This window comes from Sipha flava, unplaced genomic scaffold, assembly GCF_003268045.1.
Source record: "Sipha flava isolate LNK unplaced genomic scaffold, YSA_version1 79_pilon_pilon, whole genome shotgun sequence".
Taxonomy (NCBI): Eukaryota; Metazoa; Arthropoda; class Insecta; order Hemiptera; family Aphididae; genus Sipha; species Sipha flava.
In genome coordinates, this window is record NW_020273620.1 from 2,119,856 (window position 1) to 2,145,478 (window position 25,623).

General features: G+C 30.2%; 2 protein-coding genes across 5 annotated transcripts in view; one reads left to right on the top strand and one right to left on the bottom strand.

Annotated features, from left to right (window-relative positions):
* LOC112692963 (myosin-I heavy chain) overlaps positions 1-25,623 on the bottom strand; it is an 83,148-nt gene that overhangs the window by 34,221 nt on the left and 23,304 nt on the right. For all 3 annotated transcript variants that reach the window (XM_025567807.1, XM_025567805.1, XM_025567806.1), the window contains exons 2-3: positions 18,371-18,468; positions 4,538-4,600 (exon numbers count right to left, since the gene is read on the bottom strand). In XM_025567807.1, the coding sequence (XP_025423592.1) occupies positions 4,538-4,600; positions 18,371-18,468 (161 nt within the window). The remainder of the gene's footprint in view (positions 1-4,537; positions 4,601-18,370; positions 18,469-25,623) is intronic.
* Positions 612-23,459, top strand: LOC112692966. 2 transcript variants are annotated; one of them, XM_025567809.1, is made up of 3 exons: positions 612-655; positions 22,206-22,355; positions 22,712-23,459. In XM_025567809.1, exons 1-3 carry the CDS (start codon positions 629-631, stop codon positions 22,865-22,867), a joined length of 333 nt encoding a protein of 110 aa, XP_025423594.1. In that variant the 5' UTR covers positions 612-628; the 3' UTR covers positions 22,868-23,459. The 2 variants fall into 2 exon arrangements, 1 of the variants encoding a protein (XP_025423594.1); XR_003149442.1 differs by lacking the exon at positions 612-655 and adding an exon at positions 21,999-22,066.

Genomic DNA, 25,623 nt, shown 5'->3' on the forward strand with positions numbered 1-25,623 from the left:
TACGATATTTTTATAAAATATATGTAAAATGAATTTCATGAATATCTGTTGTAATTTATAATCGTGTAACTTTAAAATATAGTAATATGTATATAATACAATTATATATTACTTTTATAATTTAATTATGTAATTATTATTATAATTAATTATTACAATGATTATAAAAATAATAATTTTAATTATTATATATTACGATAAAATATATTATTATACGACTGTATATTTTATAAGAATTTCTCTGAAAAAAACAATGTTATTGAAATTTTAAATGTGAAATCGATAAGCGCTAGAAAAAAAAAATTATCAACATGAACAACCGATAATACATTTAAAATTATGTGTAAACAACCTTCTAGAGGTAATAGAAATTCACATTTAAAGCATAATCATTTATCGGTTTTAACGTGTTGCAACTGATATGAAGAAGTTGCAGCGTAGGGCAGATTGACAAGCCAATTAATTGAATATGTCGTCCGCGGTAAAGAGGAAATTTTTACGACCTATCATATTTTTATGCGTGCAAAACACTACTTGTAGATTCCGTCGAATGCGGTTTTTTTATTTATTCACGCGTGTTCGGTTCCTATCAACCAGGAGACGCATGCTGTTGAATTACGTCTTACGCATGATCAATTCAAAATCCCTCTTCAATGTAAGTATACGTATACATGTATATCTATTTGTCGGTCGTTCGTTAATTGTTTTATTCGTTGCGACAAAATATACGTGATCTCCGAGATGGGTTGATGACGCATTGAAGGATTTGACGGGGTGTGAAAAAAGATTTTCTAGATCCCCTGACCCTCGAGTGCATAATGACATCGATTAGCGTTAATGATTTCGAACAGGACGTGGACGGTGATAGATGTAGCCGTGATGCTGCGATACGCGTTTAAAAACGAATTTTTTCGTCCAGCAGGCGTGTACACCGGTCGTGCGTTCGTATTAGCGTTTGGTGGTTAGGTACGCGCACGGTGGTGGTGGATTTGGCGTCCGACAGGAGCGGACTACGAAACGCGATGGTGGGAGGTTGGAAGGAGAATTCTTGGTCGTACGTCGGTATGTTTTTATTTTTGTTGATTTTTTTTCGACCGTGGTCGACCGGATCAACCGGACGTTCGTACGAGTTACCATAGACGCAGGCTGGCAACCGGCGACCAGTTAAGGGGGGGGGGGGGGGGGTTAGAAAAACGTTCCCGGGACGATTGGACCGTGTTCGACTCGGTCCGCTCGACCGAGACCGATGGTGGAAATGAGCCTCTCGGATGTTTGGCAGTGACGACGGCGGCGGCGGATGCGTACGTGTGCGGAGAGGTGTACGAAGGCGGAGCGCGAGCCCACGCGAAGAGAACGCTAAAATTTGACTGCCGTTCCGCACCGGCCGCAACAGATCAATACACCGCGAGGAGGCCTCGGCGGGTGTGCGGAGAAACGTGCGTTCACGGCCGCCGCCACCCTACCGAGTCACACCCCTGTTACAGGGTTGTTCCACGTGCGTATACGTGCGTATGTGTGCGTGCGCGTGTGTGCGTATACCTACGTGTTATTATTTTACACGGGAACCGTGAACCGGTTTATCACACGCGTTAGTAGGTTATGTTAAGCCGTGGCGTTTACAGTAAAGAGAGAATATAAAACACGATAACAATACGTACTACACGTGTCTTGGACATGATGTGGTCAGGCATTTTTATTACTAAATGCCTAGTGTTGAATAATTCGATTTTTATACCATTCTACTGTCCGGCTGGGATGTCCAATTGTCGCTTAAACGCTTTTTTACAACAATAAAAACCTAACATAAATACAATTAATATTATTCCTCTAACTGAATACTTAAAATAATACTTAAAACATTAGTGATGGTCTATTTTTGCATAGAGTTTATGAACAGTGAATAACTTTATGCATTGATATATTTTAAACCAATATTTGGTATAATATGTGTGTCGACCTTTGAAATCTAACAAAGCAGTGGGGTGATTATAAGATGTAATATTTCTTTTTTATCTTTTAATACGTTAAATCTTCAGAAATAAACACTTCATAATTTACGCATTACTGCAGTAGACAATATTGAACGTGAACAAGGCTGAACCGTGGAACAGGATGATTTTGCTTAATTTTTATAGTTCTCTGGTCTTAATGTTAATAAAAATAAACATTTTCATGTGTATTTATAAATTTCAAATTCAATTTGTGTTTTGATTTTGTTCTATCCTTTTATTTAGCAACAATACTTCATGTAAAATACATTTTAAAATGGTATACACTTATAAAAATGGTCCAAGTACGTTTTTCCGATTTTTTTAAGTATAATGAGACAAATTTATTTTTATACTTACTTATATAATATTCCATTATTTAATGTTTAAATTGAAAATATTAAATCTTTTAATCGGTAAATAACAACACATTTCAATAATATATTATTCAACCTTAAAAAATGAGCGATTTAAAAAAAATGATAAGCAATTATGTTTTCAAATACTAAAACAAATAATAGTATTAAGTATATTAAGACTTATATTTAATGTCAATATTTATGTATATAATATACGTACGCTCTCCTTGATTTTTTCTTCATACGGCCCTGATCATAACTAATGAATAAAATTAATTCTTTTGTATTTCCTTTATTTTGTTTGAAAAAATCAAGTTAACACACTAAAAATCTAAAAAAGTCTTAAAATATCAAAATCTAATAGAATATTTAAAACCTTAGATGATATACACATTATAGAGATATTACTAATAGTAACTTCTACATAACGTTAAAAATGACTTGTGGAAAATAATATTTGTACTAATGTGTCATACATTATTATTTGCAGTAAAAAAAAATAATTTACGGAAAAAATTTCTAAAATGTTAACGATGTAACTACTTTTAAACTACATTGGTCATCATTCATGACATTATAAAACGATTATGAAATAAATTCCATTTTCCATTAAATACTTATCATTCTCTATAAAATAATTTTGTTGGTAGATTATTGTATTTACTTATGATGTACAACTTGGAGATATTTTTATGCAATGCAAAACTTTGTAATAATAACTAACTGTTAATTTACGAGTATTCGTAAATTATATATAATACAAAAATAGTTGTAACGTTATGACAATACAATATATTATACCAGTGGCATAGTTGAGGAGGGAGGTTTAAATATACCCCAAAATCCTATATAAAAAATAAATAAGAAACAATAAAAATAATTATTACATAATTATATCAAACACCTTCTCCATAAATAATACCTACGCCTGTGTATTATACGTATGGTATAACATATAAATTCTTCTTGTCATCAACCATATTTTCATTGCTCATGCAACGGATCTATCTATCCAAAAACGTTAAAATATAAATCTGCGTAGTTTTGAATTTTTTGATTACATAAAAAATACTATATTATATAATATCCTAAACAAAAATCTTTTCTATAGAAAATAAGTCGTAGTTGAGTTCCGAAAGTATTGAATTTAATTATTTTTTTACGATGTTATACGTGGAAATCATTATTTTTAAATCCAACTAAAACTTCTCGTTTACACACCAAGGACATGTTATTAAAAAGTATTTAGTTACACGAGATTATGGTTGCGACCCAAAATCCATTTACGAGATAAATTGAAAACTGAGTTTTTACTTGTTTACTTAGTGCTTTTGTTTTTATGAGTTCCAGACTGTTTTCCGAGCAGTTAAAATTGATATCCTTAATATCCTATTACGCACGTTGTATATTTCATACCAAATCGACTTCCTACGATTTTTAGGTTTTCCATGAAATTATTTTGAAATTTTTACTCGAACTTTCGACATATTTAAAACAATTTGACACTTTATTTAAAATATATACGTATGTATTGTACTCGAGTTATTATAACTAACTTAACAATAGCTAACGCTTATAACTGGACCACAGAAACTTGAGTACATACAGTATTTAGTTAGACCATAACTTGCACAACACATTATCTAAATATTTTATATCGGTGCAACTCACAGTCATCCACGTACAACAGTTCCGTAGCCACAGGGGACACATTTTCCTGTAATCTTGGTTTGTTATATCTTATCATAATATTGAGTATATATATATATATATATATATATACATATATAATATAATCATGTATAAACACGTGCACATGAATATTAATACACAATCCCACGTATCATACTTATATTTACTACCGATACATAGTAATACAATCATAAATTATATGATGCACTCTCTATATATTATCAAGTCCAATCTATTGAGAATATTTTAGTTTATCACTTAAATCAGAAAAAATAATAATCATACCACTTGGTTGGATAGGGATATTCTATTGTAATTAATTTTAAATATGATCTAATTACGTACAATTATGCAACATATTTAATTAGATTTTTAAGTTATCAATTTAAAATGTCTAAAGTTAAAAATTGCATGTGATGTCACATTAAATAATTTATTAATATGTTATCAACTATCTAAAAATATTTTAAATAAAAAAAAAATAAAAATGTTACTCACGTTTGAATAAATGCCCAGCTCCTTGTATGGATTTACTGCAACTAATATTGTTCCGGTGTATGTCTGTTGGTAGAACAACGTTAAGGAAAATGTTTGCAGCAATAATATTAATTTATTAATTTAATGTTCGTACATCTTTCACAATTGATACTTTATCTAATATTTTGGTAAAATATCAGTTATTGAAAAAAAAAAATGTTATTTGTATATTATACATATGAGATTTCAATAAAATAAAATTTAAAAAATGCCGACCGACAATTGTATATACGAATCATGTTGTACCTAAATGTTTTTCTTTCTGTGAAATTTTTCGATCAACACGAGATTTCAAAAACGTTTAGACGTTAATTCTCGTTATATAATACTCCATTATAAATGGAAAACGATTTTTTTTGCGAAGACGACGCGCGTTATAAGCATAAAGATAGGAACACGATTATTCAATTTTCATTGTACAATACATACTGTAATGTCGATTCGACGGCACGCGCAAAGGAACCGTCGGTTTTCGCGTCGCCGCTATTTATTTGTCGTCCCCTTATAAACATTTTTCCGGTAAAATCACTCCAAATACTTTTCCAAGACTCGTATTGCACATGTGTGCATGTGTGTGTGTGTGTATCGCTAAATTTAATTCAATCGTACCATGAGGGACATGCGATTTGTTGGTCCGTGAAAACCTCTAGATCACAGCGCGCATAATGATAACATAATACGAGAAACGGTACGACGGTGGGGTGAAATCGATTCGAATAATATTTGTCTCGTTCCGTTTTTGCGCAAAACAATGACGTGTGCGTAGCCGTTCCGCGCGTACCAATAGTCGCGGTTCGTGTCGCCCAAAGGTTTCCCGACGACGGTTAGGAATCGACCGCGGTCGGAGTCTTAACCGGCGCCGGTCGCGTCACGGACGATGCACGGCACAACCGCATACCGCGTGTCGGGTATGGGTGATCGCAACACCAACGATGATCGTTACCGGATACCAATGCCGGCATAAGTACGCGCGCGTCCGAGTGCGGTACCCCGGCGAGACGTGCACGCTGCGGAGGGAAACACGACTAGTTCGTCGGATCGGTACGGCTGAACTCTGTTGCACCAGTATGTTTACGTTGCAGAGAAATTCGCCCCCAGCGGAGCAGTCGAAGAGACCGTACACCTGGACAAAAGTTTACGCGTTCGTCGATTGCATTGAACACAAGTCTTGTAGAATATATTTCTCTCGGTAGAGACCGAACGAGGGCACAACATTGATCAGGTGGTGCTCGTTGGCGGTGCTCGCGTATACGCGAATCATTTCAAAACGCGAACGCAAGACGTCAACGCATCAAAACACTCCCGACGAATTTCCACGGCGTCATCGGCACCGCTCTTCCGCGTTCGTTATCTTTATCGGTTCGCCGCTCGTCCGACACCGGGGACATTCCGTAAGTTTCTGTTCACTTCTGCGTGACTAACCCTTAACGATTCCGCAATAATCCGTCTCGGTAGAATTTCCCTTCTGGCTCTGTATTGGTTTGATTTCGATTCCGTTGTTCGGTAGACGACTCCAGAAGCCCTGTTGGTTTGCGCCATATACCATCGTCCCGTGCAGCAGCCGGTTGGACACTTATTTGAGTGCACTCGGCCACTGGCCACGGGTCGCGTGCACGTCAACACGCGTTCAACGTAAATCGATAACGCGCGACCCGCGGAAAACGAACTAACCTGTCGGTCGCCCGCTCGCTCGAGCACCGTTGAACCGGAACCGCGCGTCCCGCTCCCCGGAGATTGTCGAACAATCGTCGCACGCACGTAACGAACGTGATTGCTCTTAAATCGAATGTATTAATTTATTTTACGGAACGGCGTCGCCGTGCGTTTGCCGGCGCGGTGGAAACAACGAACGTGAGTCATGCCGCTGAAAACTGCGCCGCAAACGGCTTTCGTGTGTGCTCTCGAACGCGGTACAATAATATTACGCGAACAACGGTCCCGTCGGTAACACGTTATTGTTTATTACACTTCCCCCGGACCGCGATGCGCCCGTGACGCCGTTTACATCGACGCACTTCCGTACGCGCGCGTATAACGGTCGTATTGTACGAACAAAACATCGAGCGGTTCGTGTAACACTATACCGACGCGTACGTGTGCGCTCGCGTTAGAAGACCGGGGTCGCCGTTCCATTTTTCGTTTTGGAACCGGCGCATATTTCGAGTCTTTCGCAAGAAACATTATGCCTCGTGCGCGACGAAGTAACAATCACGAGGGATTGAGGCGTACGGGATCTTATCGCATCAACCGCGACGAACGCATACGTATACTTGAGCGCGACTCGCGGTCGGTTTGACCGTTGCGGATCCAGCGAAATACGTTTCCCGGAGCGTTCGCAATCCGAGAAATGTGTTTGTTCGCAGTCGTTACGTATTGCTACCCGATTTATTCGTCTGTATCACGAATTATTTTTTTCGTTTCGATGTATGCAAACGACGAACACTTTTAATCGTGCCACTGCAACGCTCTATAACCCTTGAACGTTGTTCTGCAGTGGACTACAAAGGCTCAATCGTCCCTTCCGCGAAATTTCAGATCGATTTTTCTTCTATTCGAATGTACGGAACGACATTTTAATCGATCTAGTGAGATATACAAGTTAACAGCAAAATTAATGGGTAAAACTACTATGTTTTCAGACATTTTTCTTGTAAATATTATACCCTATTGTCAAGGAAAATCATTATTTTTTTCGGGTTTAGCGGGAATGCGTACTGCGGAAAGTGTAAATTTGGTATTTTTGAAAATAATATTACAAATACGACGAAAACGCAAATTCGAAAGAGGAAAAAATATACTGCGTGGTAGATGTATCACAAATCACCCTCGGAAACCGAATTCTGACTGCGGGTAATCTATTTTTACCGTGACAAAATAAATACATTAGCTGGACAACATGCGAAATTCCTTATAAGGCATGCCACTGCTGCGGCACTGCCCTTTTAGACGTCGGCTGCCGTGTGTGCGGTACGCGTGTCACGGTATCCACGTAGGTCTTGTTGTTCTGTCGCTGCTGCTGGTGCCGGTGCGGCTATTGCAAACGGACGCACGTGCGGACAATAGTGTATTGAATATCCGAATATACCATATTCGTTTGTCGAAAACGTATGCGTGCACAATACAGTATGTGCACAGCGATAATCGGACGACACGGACCGCCACCCTCGAAGCTAAATTGTAGCCGTTCGTACAGTAAATAATATCACGCTAAGGAAAGCAACAGGTGGTTTTTCGAATCAAAAGACACAACAAAAATAATAATACAATATGTAACGTCTATAACATCTCGCCACCCCGATGATGGGGTGTCTTCTTCTGGCGCGCACCGCGACGTTTACAACCCTCCACCACCCAATAGCTTTTATGTTCGAACCTTATCCACTGCGTTTGCAGCTATCCTCGCTGTGACGACCGCCGACCCAAAAGAGTTGTATATTTTACAACGTAGCACCGCACACGTTAACGCATGCCGCGGTACATAATCATCCACTTGAATATTCACACGACATGCATGTATTATATGTTCATCGATTTTCGCACCACAAAACGCACCCCGTGCAGTCACTATCTCTCATCCGCTGTAGATGCGTACATGCATTTAACGTCCGAAAATCCAACCGAGCGCAAGTCAAAACCACCTTTATATTCATATATACGTATATGGCCTCATTACCATTAAGTAATCTAGTGCAACGAAACTTATTGACAACGAGATGATGGCTTTTATACTCTCGACGTCCGGGAAAAACTGGGTCGAGTAGTCTCTTTCCGCCATATCGCTTACTCCGTGCCACGAGAACGAACGCGGAAACACATAAAAATGATAAATTATAATAAACAACGCAAAAGTACACCCACGTAAACGAATGCGATTGCGACCGTTGGATTTGCGCTAGTAAAAATCAGTCATTGGCCGACATAACGACAGTCATTACGATGTAATATTATACAGAACGGTTGTAGTCTGATGTCAATTATTACAGAGCGCATACAGTTGGTGTATTATTATACTACACTGCTGCAATGATTGTTATATGATAGTCGTTATAATAGGAGCAGGTAGAGATGTAGAGATGTAAGATCTGATTTTATGATTCGTCATAAATTATGAGTACGACACAAATCTAAAGAAATAACTTGAGATCCAAGAAATAAAAGCAGATATTAAATAAAAATGAGTTGTATGGTTTAGAAACGATGTGAACTTCGACTAAAAAAGATTTTTCACTGCTTTATTGACCTGATTTTAATTGTTTAAATCAAGAAATTAAAATATACGTATGAGTAGATAATTATCCTTTATTAAAAAAAATAAAAACAAAAAAGTAGTTAATGACAGTTGGTAAAATTATAAAACAATGGCTTTACAATAAATAATAATATCGTTCACGGGATATTATGATATTATTATTAAAATGCAGGTGTATCTGATTATATTTTACAATATGTATCATATTAAGAGGTATTTTAAGAATTTGGAAGTACGCATTAAAACTACAATATTCAAGGTTTTTATCCTAAAATAATTAATACGCCCATGAGAAAAAAAGTTTTTTGACAATTATGTTGTGGTAATTTTAGTTTTTACCCATGTAATTTTCTTCTTAAAACACGGATATAAAAAAAAAAAAAAAAATGCTGAAACATTCATAGTTTATTTACGTAAAAAGTTTGCAACGGAAATAAATCATGTATAAATTAAAAATATGTCATTGCATTAAAATCTGATACTACCAACAGAGAGAGATTATTTTGCATTTATTATTATATTATCATATTCATTAGTAATAACTATAATAATATTTATGTAATATACATTCGACAAATATAATATATTAAATTTTTTTTAACATCACTAAACTTATATATATGTAGACTATTATAAATTAATTAAGTTGTACATTTAACAATTTATTAATTTTTACTCATACATCACGTTGTCGTTATTGTATTTAATTTCGTTTTATCCGCTAATTATACAGTTAATAATCATGTATTATCACCTATATAATGACTCCTATATTTCACTACGTGATTGCAAAGAATACGGACAAGATGAGAGACTAAGTATTTGGCATACTCATTTTGCTCCACTTGACGCAAACCAATATTATAATTAATAATAATATCATCATCAATTCGAAATCAACGACAGTCAATCATTATTGATATAAAAAACAACTATGTGATATTAAGTTCACAGCACATAATATATAATAGTATATAATACTTTATTATAATATCTTACTTTTAATTAACACCTTTAATATATATATGAAATACATGTAAAATAAATGTTTTTTCTAAATGAACTGAATGAATAAAGATTTTTAAAAATGTGTTAAATACAGTAGATACGAATTGTTTAATAAACTCCCAGATCTTAAATAAAAGAAAATTAAAAAACTGTCGAATACAATGCAATAACGATTTGTTTTACTTTTAATATTTATAAACTTGACTATACTGTAAAAAATTACGTTTTTCATTTAGATTCTTATTCATAAATCATCCATTGTGAAAAAACTATATTAATGGAGTTGGAGCTATTGTCAATAACTTGTCTATTCAATATCATGTATCATATGAATAGCTTTATTAACAAATCAAAACGCCCACATTTTTACAAAAAAGTTTCTATTCTAAAGTAAAACTATTAGAGTGACGCACTGTATGTCAAAAATATTTTTGGCATATTTAAACTGTGATTCATTGTACATAGTAATTTACAAAATGAAAGTGAATGTAAAATGAACAATACCTGTATGTTACACAATGTACTCGTAAGTATATTGTAGGACCTACAAAGTATAATTTTTGACCATTTTAATGGTATATTTGTGTACTTTATTGTACAAAATATATAGCAGTATGAATATATAACCAATTTTATTTTATTTTGTAATAACATGATGATTTAATTAACTAAGAGGTTCAATATGTGATCGAATTTTGAAAGAATTACACATTTGTTCACGAGATATTATAGTTTTAACTAGGTTATAATAAAAATGTCAGTGATTTTAAACGTATAGATCAGCTCAAAAACAAAACATAAAACTAAAATTGTTACGACACTTACGAAAATAAAAAGTGGACAAATAAATTATTTAGATAATGTGTTAAAGACAAAATGCCGCTGTGAAATTTAGCGAACACTATTTATTATAAGCTACATCACGACAAATAATTGTGGTGCCACAAGTTTGTTATATTTTCATGTTAACCACAATGAATTATTAGAAAAATTTGAAACGCATTAAAAAAAAAAAAAACGTATAAAAAATATATATTTACACTTAATATAAATAATTTGTTTCGAAATTATATTCAATCAATCTAGCTAAAAAAAGTCTCAGATAACTAATGTAGTAAACTAATTTTACTAATAATATTTACTCATGTAAATTTTATAATTTGTTTAAATAACATTTTTAATGTTGACCCACTATTATGAACTAAAACAAATAATCTTATTAAGATCTAAATCAAAAAATATATGAATTCATATATAAGAAAAATCCAATTGAATTGCAAGAAAAATCAACTTTCAGTCTCAAATATAATTAAAATAAAAAATATGTAAATACTGAAAAAATATCCTGATAAGGAATCAGTTCAATAGAAAAATATATATTTCAACCCTTTTACTATAATAAAAACGTTTAATTGACATTAAATAGTTATTAACACAACTATTAATTATTTATTAGATATTCTAATATCCTAATTATTGTTATCTTAAGTTATACTTGTATACTCAAGCAAAGTTTAATATTACTTTTCCACAATAAACCAGTAAAAATGTTATGTTTGTAATATTACAACTGAACATAGATTATCAAATTTAACAGAGCTTTAAACACGGTAAAATATGACAAAAATGTATTTTGTTAAACTCGTAAATTCAATTTTTAATGGCTGCTTAAAACGTGTATTTTACGGCGTGAATTAAAAACACGTCGACATGCAATGCAATAAGCATCAGGATAAACTTTATTTTTAAACTGTGGGTTGTCGACAAATCGGATCGGACGGTTTTAGAAACAAATTTAATCGCATATCATTATTCACTATAAGTAATATTACGTAGCACGTTTAGAGCGTGTAAATATTACTAACGAAGAGTTAGATTAATAAATATTAAAAAGAAAATATTAGATAGATGAGCTTACACATTATAATAAATGACCATTGTTATCCGTCGACAATTGAGACCGATTACGTTTTGGAATATTTAAGCCGAACCTTAACTCTTTTAGATACTTAATGTTCAGCACGTCCGGGTGGTAGGTATTATAACGGTCATTTATAAATTGTAAACAAAAGAAGAAGCCTAGGCGAAACAATTTAAACCTATTTGAAATAAGGCTCATTTTCAGCTTATGAATCGCATGGTAAGGATGAGCTCTACTGCAATAGTAAGGAAACCGATAGTGAATTCAAAAACTCGGCATTCGTTTTTATTGCTAACATACGGACGTGCGTACCATAAAATTCGACGTTGTGTCGAATTTTGTGCTAAATGTGCAACCGATCAGCGTTGGGCTGTACGTGCACATCATCGCTAAAGGCTCTGTTTGCATGTATAATATATCATTTAATGTACTCGTATGTATAAGCGCATACGATCACGCGATCGTTTTTTCGTCTCGTCACCACGGCGCGTTGCGTGTCGATTCGGTTTTTATATTTACTATATTTCATTGTTATAGTCTGTTATTTTTTTTTTTTTTTTATTATTTTTATAATTATTCGTAAGAATTTATTACGGCTAATGGAAAACAACAAAACTTTAATGCGAACGCAACTACATTAGCTCGTTTTCACTGCGCAGCGCCGAGGTAACGACAATGAGCGATTTGGGCGGTAGACAGGAGTCCTTGCACAAGAGTTACCATCGCCGGGAGGGTGCGAGTACGAGTCTAACCTAACCAACGTGTATAGTCATGGTGCATGAGTCATCGCGGCGAAAAACCCGAACGGTGCGTGGATTCGGTCCACCCCTGAAAAGGCGGTCGAATAACAATAATAGTAATAATAATAGATCGATATGACCCCCTTTTCCGCGAGAAACGACGGGCGGGATGAAATGTTGCCGATGTAAATCTACATACCCTCTTGTCTGTCGTACCCGACGAATAATATTCATTACGCGACGATTTATTCGGCACACGTAATCATGAAAAATCGATATCAATAATATTATATTATACGTACGACGATATTACCGTTATTACTATTGCCTACTTACTAGTATTCTTTACATGCACACACGTACATGTTACATATTATAAAAGTACATGTGATTGTGATAAACGAGCGTATTACGTATGATAATATACTTACCCTAGTGTCAACGTCATCATGTCGAATGGAGGACGACGCGATTAAGGGTTACTTATTGTTTGTGCAAGTGCACGCTTTTTCTCTCTCTCACACACTCACACACACACACACACACACACACACACACGCGCGCACACACGCACGCATACACACACATTATGCTCATGAAATAATTTTAACTATGCTGTGTTGGTGAATTTCGGCCATATAATAATGTATATATTACATTTATATATAGTATATAAACATCACAATATAAATTTTTTAATATAATGTATTTTCTAGTATTGTCGTATATTAATATTTGTCATTTCAAAAATATCATATAATAATAATAATAATAATTATAATAATAATAATAAAAATATTTTCATATTTTAATAATATTTTTTTTGCGTTTCTAGACACAGGTAGGTACATAAGTAATGATAATTACTCGGATCGCAACTAACCTACGGCTAAAATATTATCGGGCCGAAATTCACCGGTCTCCAATACCGGAACGACACGTTAGGTCGCAATTCACTCACAGCCAAACTATGATATGACCGAAAGAGGCATTTACCGTAGATTAATCACGTTCTGCGAGAAATCTTAGCGCAAACTTGTTGATTTATTGTTTACCATAAGTGTATAATACGAGTATGTGTGCTACCTATGCGGGTGTATGACAGGTCATCGCGATAAAAATGCTCGCTTTGGAAAAATTTTATACGCAAAATTCAGCTGCTGAAAAGAAAGTCAAACATTTGTTTTATTTCCTTCGAGTGAAAAATTGATTTTTAATAAATCAATTTCGCTCGTCGTTACTCGTCTTTCCTTCCGAAGCCGAGGGTAAGGGGGATGAACCGGTACTTAGCACAATAAACTATAACGCCAAAAAAAAACCATTTAAGGTGTCAACGTTTAAATTGTCTGTTACCGTAAAACAATACGATTAAAATAATAAAAATAGATGGTACAATATTTAGACTTTGTTCGTTTCACCTCTGCATGATGTATAAGTATTAGACGACAGAGATTATAATACTTATTATACTCGCATAATACGTTAATTGTGAGTACCAACACATGATATCATAAATAATTTATGTTTTGGCAACATATATTCTACATAAGACCCGTGCATAAATTCCTGCTATTAACGGCCCATCTAAAATCCTCTTATTTATTATAATTTATAAAATATTTAGTATTCTGTGATATATTTATGTTGTGCATATTTATTTAAATTAAATTATCCTAATCCATATTCTACACATTATTATTAACATAACTAAATTTTAAAGTTTTATAAACATATGAAAAATGTCACTAAACAATACCATGGTTTGAATAAATCCTTTATATATACATAGAGAAAAAGAGAAAGAAAGAAATAGAGATGTGTTCATTGGTGAATCGAGACAGATTAGTATAAAATATTAATTTTACAAAGTTACATAAGAATAATTAAACTAAGCAGAGGTATCAAATATAAATAATCATATTGTAAATAATTCTGTAATAAAAAATGTGCAATAAAAATTAATAGCAAATAATGTACCATATTAAGAGGATTAAGGTTATTTAAGAAATTTTAATCAACTCTGCTGTAGAATATAAATTGAATTTATTAAACTTAAAAATATTCGTACGTAGTACATCAACATTATCAATTTCGATATCACTGTGTTGAAAATAAAATATTTGTATTTGCGTATTATATTTTTATTTAAATAGTTATTAACTAATTTGTAAATTAGATAGATATGTGACCTAAATAATGTAAATGTTATAATTAAACAGCTCCAATGAAACTCTTACGTATAATTGGTAAAAGCATTCACCCAAAGGTAAAAATATTTATTTAACAAACATGAATATGAACTATTGTAATAACAATAGCTTGTTTAATTTAAAATATTATAAGATACAATAAATTACCAGACATACATTTTTCTTATTAACGGTTAAAAACTAAGAATGTCAAAAAAAATATTTAGCATACCGGATAAGAAAACATCAACTAATTAGTACTTAATCAATTTGATTTTAAAAATTATTATGTCTTGATTATTTATACCAATAATTAAATTTAAAAAATGTAGGATTATTTAAAAATAAAAATATAAAATCCGTTACATAATATGTGGTGTATTTATTTGTACTGATTTTTAATTTATCGAAAAGTATATGTTATACGTTTTTAAATTGCTCACATTTGACAGACGTTTCATATTTTATAAAAAAAAAAAAAATGTATTATTATAGTGTAATGGATAGTATTATACACCATCTGTGTAACGAGGAAAAATATAAACATTGCGCTTATATTCACTTATTATAACATTGTAGCGAAGAAAAATAAGAATATACCTACACTGACGTCATCAATACGTGACGGTAAAATGTTGTACAGTTGAATCGAAATATTCATTTTAAGTACACATACACACACACACATATATATATATATATATATATATGTGTGTGTGTGTATGTGTGTTTATGACACTTGTGTACTTGTGTAGTCGATACACAATTTTAAGTGTGGCGGAACGATACATAGTACCTAATTTAAGCGTGGACAAATTTCACTATTATCGTCGACGTACATATAAATGATGTGACAACATCGAATTAATAATTAATTAATATTCATCAAATTTCAGTGGCGTTCACGATAACACAAAACAATAAAAAAAGGGTCAAGAGTTAACGTGTTGAATACATCATATAGTAATTACATTTAATCGTCGATTTAACGACATCAAAGCGGAGGCTAAAATCAGAATAATTTTATACATGAATTATAAATCAGTTATTATAATAATTCCGATAGTGAAAATGATTATTGTTCACAATTATATTCTACCATAAAACGACCCGAAAATGTATTATATTATTATTACTACTTAATAATATAATCTAAATCATATGAATCAAAATTTTACTTTTGCATTCGAGTGTTACCAATTATCATTAATTATTATTGCTTCAAGATAAAACGCATAATAATCGATAATTATAACATAACATTTATCGGATTTAAATAATTTTTTCATTAATGGTCTATATCTGAAACACAAACAACTACCGAAACAGTGGAAAAAAATAGTTTATCCTTCTTTTTAAAACTTAAACTCAATTTCAAATAATCACAATTACATTTGCTGAAAATTTCTATAGAAATACGATCAAACTTCACAACTGTTTTGAGTACAATACTTATCAAGCAAAGCTTATTTTCTAACTTTATTTTGTTAACACTGCTAACGACTTGGGTATTATATTAAATTGTAATCAATTCATTACATTGGTTCAACAAAAACGACACTATAACAATAATTACTGTACAAAACTAATATTATTAAATGATTCAAAAAGCACAAATTCTTTAACAACGAAAGCTATAAAAAAATTTCCGAATCATTGTCCATATCAAAATAATTAAAATTAGGTGTAAATTAATTATTATCCTAAGATCTTTAAGAATAACGTTGATAGTTGAATAATTAAATAGTTTAGTTACTGTGCACATGATTGCATGCTTTTTTGCCTCCCCAATGCCGAGATTCTCTTGTATTGTTCAAAACAATGAAAAACAATCATTTCACTATTATAAGGGGAGTTTTACATTACTTCCACACCGGTTGGGCCGATTTCAATACAATTTTCCCACTACTATAGAAATACCTCTGCAACGGAAACTATTAGCGTGCGCATAGACTATGTAATATTATTAAGTCCATATAGTGTAACGGATCGGCAAAATTCCATTATATCGGAAATAAATTGATTTGTAAAATAAACAGCAAAACAATTGTTTACAAAACGAAATGGTTCAGTGGTATAATATTATGACCTTAAAAATTATTTGTTAGTGTTATAAAGTATATTATTTTTTTATTATAAAGTAAACAACGAGAATTATGTAGAGCAATTTTTGTTTTCGAGTTCGATTATCAACAATTATATGCAACAACAAAACCTACAACTATTAAAGTTATTGAAAATTTAACTTTTTTTTTTTTTAATGATGAAGAACATTATAAAATAGTAATCACTGACCCCGTGATAAAACGTAATCGTAAACAAATTGTGTTACTAACTTATTCTTGTTTCTAATTCAGACAACCTCGGATTTTAATATAAACTTTTAATCAAACATTTTTTTAGAATATGTGATAAATCTTATTCATAAACGAGCATTTACACGTTATCAATACAATCGCTTGTAGAATATTTAACATATGACGGTAATAATTTAAGAACGTCTAAAAACCAACTCAAAAACAATGATAATTATGGTATTAAACAATGGTTTAGTGCACGCAATATAGACATAAAATATTATGCTACGTGTGCCGAAATATAATATTTAATAAGATACAACAACGATAGAAATTATCATTCTTTATGAGACAAAACTGATAAGATAATAACGAAAATCTTAAAAGGCTACTTGAAATCAATATTTTTTATGTCTTTAGTCCAATAGGTATCAGAACTATACACTGATTTATTATATTGTTAAAAAAAAACGTCATATCTTATTGACAATTGAGTACTATATGTTTATTATAGTAGTTAAATTTATATCATGCATTCGTTTATTTTCTTGAAGACCGATTTTTTTATGTATGTATTTATATATAAATACTTAAAGTCAATTCATACAAGTAATAATATTAAAATCAATTAAATATTTGTTAAAATTTAATTTGAAATTAAAATACATATTATGTGTCTCGATTTTTTATACATCCATAAATCCAGGGATGAAATCCATAATACAAAGTTGAAAAACTGTCGAGCAATTAAAAAAAACTAATTGACAAACCATTTGACTACAATAATAATAATTTAATTTATCACATGCGTACACAGTTTCCTCAAAAAAAAAAAAATAATTGTTATTATCAGACAAGGTTTTTTTAAATTTTTTTTGTTTTTTTTGCATTTTAAATTAAGCTATTAATGCGAATAAAGGCAACCCCTGATAAACAAAACCAATTTCGCCGGTTTGATGCGGCCCATGGACTTGCAGAATAGACCTGTTATTCTTGGATTAAACAAACAGATTTAATTAAAAGTTATGTTACATTGTGCCTAATAAACCTATCTATGTCCAAAACGAATTGTAAAAAAACAAAAACCATAAAAGTGAGTTCGTTATCTTCACATTAAAATACAAATTACATAAATTAAAAGCGAATAAGATGTGTAGTCATTCTCGTGAATTAAATCCTTACAAGCGCTAACATAATGCTCGACGTTTTATCAACTCTAATATAACTTTGGAAAGTATAAGATCAAATATTTCATATATACTGTTCATTTATTAATAAAATAAAGTTTTTTTATATAAATTCGAACTTACCTATGTAACAAAAGCACAAATAAAAATTAGGTTTATTTTGTGTACAAAAAATAAAAATTATGTTATGTTAAAAAGGATACATATATACAATTTTCAGAATATCTGATCTGCAGATTACGATTTATAACATCTTCGTCGATATCTGATATAGATGTCATATCTGGCACTCCGCAACTTCCTGCGAAAAAATAAATAAAACATTTTGTCAGACTAAATATTTATAATAAGTTTTTTAATAATAGCAATGTGTTATTTGTTCATAACATTTTTGGATATAAATAGGATATACGCAATTACATTTTCAATAAATGTTTAAGATTTTTCTCTTTTCACATTGAGTTAGTCTTATAAATTATACTTTTAAAATGTATAAACATTATTGGTGTGACCAGTACACAAAGTGTTTTGCATGTATTTATTTATAAAAATTGTGAGGCAATTGAATGTTCACAAATTTCACTTTTTAAAAATCATCGGCACATTGCTTGTAATATATAATATTTTTTTCTTCAATAATACTCTGCTGCGTTTGTAATATAATATTTATTAAATCCGCCAGCCTTGTTTTAAATTATAATGTGTCCTATATTTGTTTTGTTACATTTACTTATTATTACATTTACTATATATTAGTATAGTTATGCCATTTGACATGATTATTAATCTATTTTTTTTATTTTTTTATCCATTATTATGTTTAATTATAATTAAATAATATAATAGTTATCAAATAGAAATTATATTCCTGCAATACTAATTCAAATCATTAATTGTTATGACTCTATTAAATTACAACTATTAATTTATTTCAATTCACTGTTTATCTACATATTATATTTGACCAACAATATATGTTGATTGTTGATGTAGGTGAAAATGAAATAACATTTCATATAAATAAATAAACAAATAGTTTATATGTATAGAAATAAATAAATATATGCTTGTCTGGATTATTATTATATTTATAAAGTACGACAGGGTTTGAATTAAAAATTCATCTTCAGACGAATATTCAAAATACTCATATTTATAGATTCGCGTTTTTATTGACTTTTATACACCAGATGATAAATTTTTAATTAAAAACCGGTCGTACTTAATAAATATAATAAAACTCTATACTAAAAATGTACTTGTTTTTACTTTAATTTATGAGTATCAATCATTAACTCGTTTTTAATTTTAGTTTTATGTTTTATTATTTCGTATATGGTGTAAATTAACACAACAAATATTTTTAAAACACATCGACAAAAATAAATAATAAGTAATAAAATAAAAGTTATAACCTTCAGATCATACATCAGTACAGATCAATAACTTCTTATTTTATATACTTGGAAATAATCGACTATAGTCTTGGTTTATGCGTGTCCTGTAGTACTCCTATATAAATAACAATGTATATGTACAACGTATATGTACAGATAACAAAAAGTAACAAAACAAATAATAATTAAGTGAAGTAGACAATCATCCAACAAGACCACTGACACCTGATATCTATCAAACTGAATCAAAAATAAATGTAAAAAATGTTCACGACAAACGGCATGTCACAAAAAATCAATCCATTATTAAAGAACATCAATAACGCTACCTTAAAGAATATCTAAGATTTTGATTTCTGACTACAACCAACAAAATACAATTACAAATGATTATGTATCATTAATATGATATGCTAACATTGCGCGAGCATAATATTACAATATGAAACTCTTGTATGAGTCTACAAATAAAGTATAATTTCTTATACAAACATAATACAGCATTATATTTATTTAAAAAAAAAATAAACATAATACAACCCATGTTTACTGGAGAGTTCTTAGGTCAATAGTTCTAAACATATGGCCATTAAACTATACAATATATTTTAGCTATAATTTAAGATACTTCTTTACCACACTAAAATTATTGGAATAAAATAAAACTTTGTTACACATCATTGAACCTATGTATAAATTCAAGACGTAGTTGCACGATAAACAAATTTTTTTTATAAAATATTATACTTAAAATCAATTGTTTTTCAATAAATTATTTTAAATAATTATATTATTAAATCTCTTAACTGTATAAAATACACAATACATAATTTTTATCAACTATTGATAGATTATAAATTTAAATATACCATAGTTTTTCGTTTGTTTAAAGAAACACAGGAGATTTTTTGTATAGAAATTTTAAATTAATGTTTTATTTGATTTTTTTAGTAATATTATTTTTTTAACTATAAATAACTATTACTAAATAATAAAAAAAAAAATGTAAATAATATATTCGTAATTAGTTTGTATTTATATATTTACCAATACAAGACAAATAAAATAATATTTTAAGTATTAGTAGGTATAGGAAGGTAAGTACATTGAATGTTCTATGTTAGTATTTACATTTCGTTATAATTCAGAACGTTTTTAGTTTTTACGAAAGTTTTAGACTACCAAATGTATTGCAAAACTCATGCAAAAATAAAATTCAAATTTTCTTAGATTTTATATTTTATACAATAGTATTACCAATAATTATTAGCGATTAATTATTGATGTGCTTAATATATTATATTATAATGTGCACTTCCTTAAACGAAGTCATCCAGCGTTAGGCAGCACTGACTCCAAATACGTAAAAAATAATATTCCTCCATTTTTTGATGGTGCTACTACACTCAATGACGAATAATCTACTACAATAAGACAACAAAAGTTGTAAATATTAATATATATATATATAGTGTTCATCATAAACGTATCTTGACATAAAAGCTATTTTCTGCCTTGACATTGGTAAACGGAAACGTTTAAGTACAAGCGATCGGCCGTCATCGTGACGTGTAGTGCAAGTATATACGTTTGTAAGTAGACGATTTATTGATTTCTCGAAAACTGTCGTTAAAATTAAAGACGTTTGACGTAAGAAAAACTATTTTGAGGACTGCAGTAACTGTACACAGTTCAATTGAACTGTCAAAACACTATACGTGCCCGTATTTAATCGGTTACGACTCGAACAACAATGTTTTTTATCTTATTTTTATTTTTCATATGTAATATAAAAACGGAACATTTATCTTACTAAAAATAACCTTTTATAAAATATTGAGTGATACTATGAAGTTTTTTGCGTCCTTTATCAACAAAAAAGTGTGACCTACAATCATTACACGATTCGCAATGAACGGAAAGCCTAGAGATACGAGGCTCGAAATATGTTTTTAAAATAATTCTTTGATTTTAACGATCAACATATAATTATTTAGATATGACGCTGAGATCGCACAAACCACATTTTAAAATGTATTCAAATACATTTTACATATTTGATCTTATTTGCATTATTTTATGAAAATATCTAAACTTCAAAAAAAAATCCCTAGTGTTTCATAAATTTGACGTATAATCTAATGATCTCACAACAAGTGAAATTTTTAAACACAAAAATTATATTATTTTTTACTTTAGTACGGATTACCGTGGTGGTTGTTTCAATTTTAAATTATTAAATTATGAACTTTGTATATTTTATCAACAATTATAATTACAAGAACGCATTTATATGTATGAGAATTGAACTTTCGACCCGAGTGGCTTTGGAAGAGTGATAATTTACCGAAACTGTTTAGTGCACGATAACAACAATAATATAGCAATGGTAATAATATAACATTAAACGGATCATTGGTACAATTATAAACATATTAAACAGCACATAAAATATCCGACTCGTTGCATGTTTAAAAAATCATCTACTCATCAAGCTGCGTGGTAAAGTGGAGTTTCGAATTTCGCTTTAATTAAACCAATTTGGTCAATTTAATCCATCACGCAAAAACACACACCCACTAGCGGTATAAATTACTTGGATTATATTCATTTTTTTTTCAATTTAATTTTCTTTTTGCAGCCATTGAAGTCGATCGAACATGCGCGCGCATACATGGCCGGCGTATACAAAAACGATGGGAATAATAACGATTGGAGACAAAGACAAGAGAGAATAAAATCCGCCGACGTCGAGTGTGAGACTCCATGTGTTCAATATGTGTGTACGAGTGTGAGTAATATTATATTTTATACATCCGTTTAATTCCATGACATCGGCGTAGAACATAATATTATTCGTACTATGGGGTGTTGTTGAGTCGAATCCAACGTACGGTTGAATTACAGTTCTGCTTTTCTAGCTCAAAAATGAGATTTTATTTTGAAATGACTTTTACGAAAAGATAAAATGAAACCATGCAACTATTTTACCAATTTGAAATGCATATACATAATATATAACATAATTTTTCTACATAAAATATGGATATATCTATGTTTTTATATGTAAAATGTAAATTTTTTCCACTACCCGCCAGCTATGTTTCATACACACATATGCATTATAAATATTTTTACGTTCTTTAGATATGTCTTTTTTCCATTGTAAAAACCATTTCATTTGGCCATCACGTACATGAAGAAAAAAGTAAAGAATGTCGTCGGATGTCACGCCGTCTGAAACTGCATAATGTCCCTTCGTCGTGTGTTTACTTTCTCCATGGAGATACCACAACGGTGTGATGATTTTTCATTTCAACTAAAACGGCAAATATGAAAACGAAAGAAACTTTTTTGACAAAAGCTGACAGAGTCTGTTATTTTTCGAATACATTTTATATTGTGCTACGGGAGCAGTTTTTCTGTGAAAAAAAAAACACTCGTAATATCGGTGAAGTCTTATTTCAAATTAAAGTCAAAACATTGAACACATCATTTTTAACAATTTGGAAAACAATAAGTCGAAAAAGCTATAGTGGTATTATGAAAACGAAATCGTACTTCTACAACTGATTTTTCAAACTTTGAGTATTGTCCATGTGATATATTTAGTTTTTTTAAAAAAATTGCATAAAATATATATCATTAATCATAATATATACAACTCAAAACCATATAAGACATTTTGTATCAAAGCACCACTACTCAGAAATGTAAACGAGAATAACCAAATATTTAATGGACATTTCACCGTTAATAATGCGTTTTATCATATAGTTAATGTTTAAAAAAAAAAATAATGTAAGTGGCCAAATCACCCCGCAGTTGTATAGAACTTGGTTTCATTGTGTACAGAAGAAATGAAGTATGTTTTAAATAAAGAAAACCCATTTTACACTACACAATATTTATAATTATATAGTAACATTATACAATAAGTAGTTTCGTTAAAATTGTTAGTCTAAAATAATTTATTTTAATGGACTGAATATTCACGTTATAAGCTAATGAAACAAAATACTTAGATTTTAAACGTTACATTATTTTAGTTATTATTCACATTAAGCTTTTACATATCATAAGTTATTTTCTTGTTTTAATTTTAGAGTAACTATATCATCAGTTCTTAAATAATTGAATTATAATACAAAATGCAACATTTCAACTAATATTTGCAAAGTAATAAATACATTCAAAAACAAACAAAATTATTATACTTTTTTGTGGATTTATCTAAAATAACAGAGTTCAGAATTCAAGTATATTTATTTAAAATATTTAACTATTTTCATGGATCACTATATAATTAAAAGGGCATATTATAAATTGCTTTTAATCATTTAAATCACAGTTCCCACTCATACATTCACACAATTACACAAATATACAAGTGTATTATATTTTAATAAAGTAATTATAACAATGAAAAAATGCATTTAAAATAATTACTATAAGGTCTTAACCTTTAAATGTGTAACACGTGTTACGTGTGAATGTGAATAAACGTATATAATTGCTGAGAATTAATTTTTTAATGTCGCATACCTTTTATAAAGGAACGTTTTGCTTATTATTCCAGTTTACTTCCTTTCTCTTGAATTCTGACGACTAACACTACACATCAATTATTATGTCTAGTTAAGAAACATGCGATTTCCATGCGGATATCTTGAATAATTTTATTTTCAAATAAATGCATTGGCCACCTCAAGGTTATTAATAAATAAATAGTTGTACAAAACGAAGAAACGGGTCAACATTATTTTATAACTGGTTTTTCTATAGTCATCAATGAGAGTAATGATTTTTAAATATTAGTCACATGGTTATTATGTAATTTCGTTTTGAAAAAATTGAAAAAAAAAATAATATTTGTTACAATATTACGATTATTACGGTTTTGACACATTAAAAAAATTACATTGTGTAGTTCTAATGCAGAATAAAAAACAGTATATTATTTTCAGCATGTTTTTAACAAATAATACCTTATACGAATGAGGAAGGATCGACTTTTATTCATCAATCTGATATTCATATTTTCCACACAGAAAATACGTACCTATCCAGTTAACGATTTTTTGCACAATGAGATACTATTATTATTCCAATGGAACAATAACCACAATAATATAATCTATGAAATATTAGCAGAATTTAATTTTTTAATGTATTATGCTGAAAATTTGTTTAACAAATAAGCGAAATGTAGAACTTTTTGATATGTTTTTCTACTCTAAAAAGAGTAATCAAAATTATTACGAAAATGTACAACATATCAGCCACAAGCTATACATTACATATTATCGCACCTCATTTTACAATACATTTAAACGTACAATTTAAGAAAAATTTAATTTAATTTAATAAAGAAAATTATTACTTCATTCACAAACTATACTTATGAATTAGCTCAGTAAATAACTGTTCGGTCAGAAGATCCATTATTACAATAATTATATTTATAGGAAACAATATACAAACATTTATACTTATCTTAATAACGGCTAACCACGCAATTATAAATATTAATTATTTAATAACTTAATAAACTTTATTATGTTTATGAAAATGATAAACGATGCATAAGTTTTAAAAGATCCGGGACAAATTTATATTATTTATTTGCACTATTATGATGCAATAATAGTAAAATATTATAACATGAATAAAACCTATCCATGTACACTGCATTTTCATATTAACTGTAATGATAAATAACATGAAATATCGCACTGCAAATCTCGCTGCCTAAACATCCGTTTTTTATCTAAAGTCTTATTTACAATGAAAAAAGTTTTATATCCTCACAGTTTACAATTGAAATGTAATTGCTCTAGGCTTTGGATGATTTTTGTCCGGGTATAGCAATATTGTACAACACCGATAATACAATTTAAAACAAACTTTTATTAATTTCATTACAAAACATGGACTACGATTATTGTTTAGTAATTTAACTAACAGAACTAAAACGTAAGAAAAGTACATTATTCTTTATCAAGTTCAAATGAACATCGTAAGCAACAAATTTCATCAGTAAAATATCATTTTGAAAT

Bases quoted from the DNA above. Each gene is read 5' to 3' on its own strand.
- LOC112692966 (XM_025567809.1), top strand. From the start codon at position 629: ATGATCAATTCAAAATCCCTCTTCAAT. The intron at 656-22,205 runs GTAAGTATACGT...TTCTTTTTGCAG, and splicing joins ATTCAAAATCCCTCTTCAAT to CCATTGAAGTCGATCGAACA. The intron at 22,356-22,711 runs GTGAGTAATATT...TACGTTCTTTAG, and splicing joins TTCAATATGTGTGTACGAGT to ATATGTCTTTTTTCCATTGT.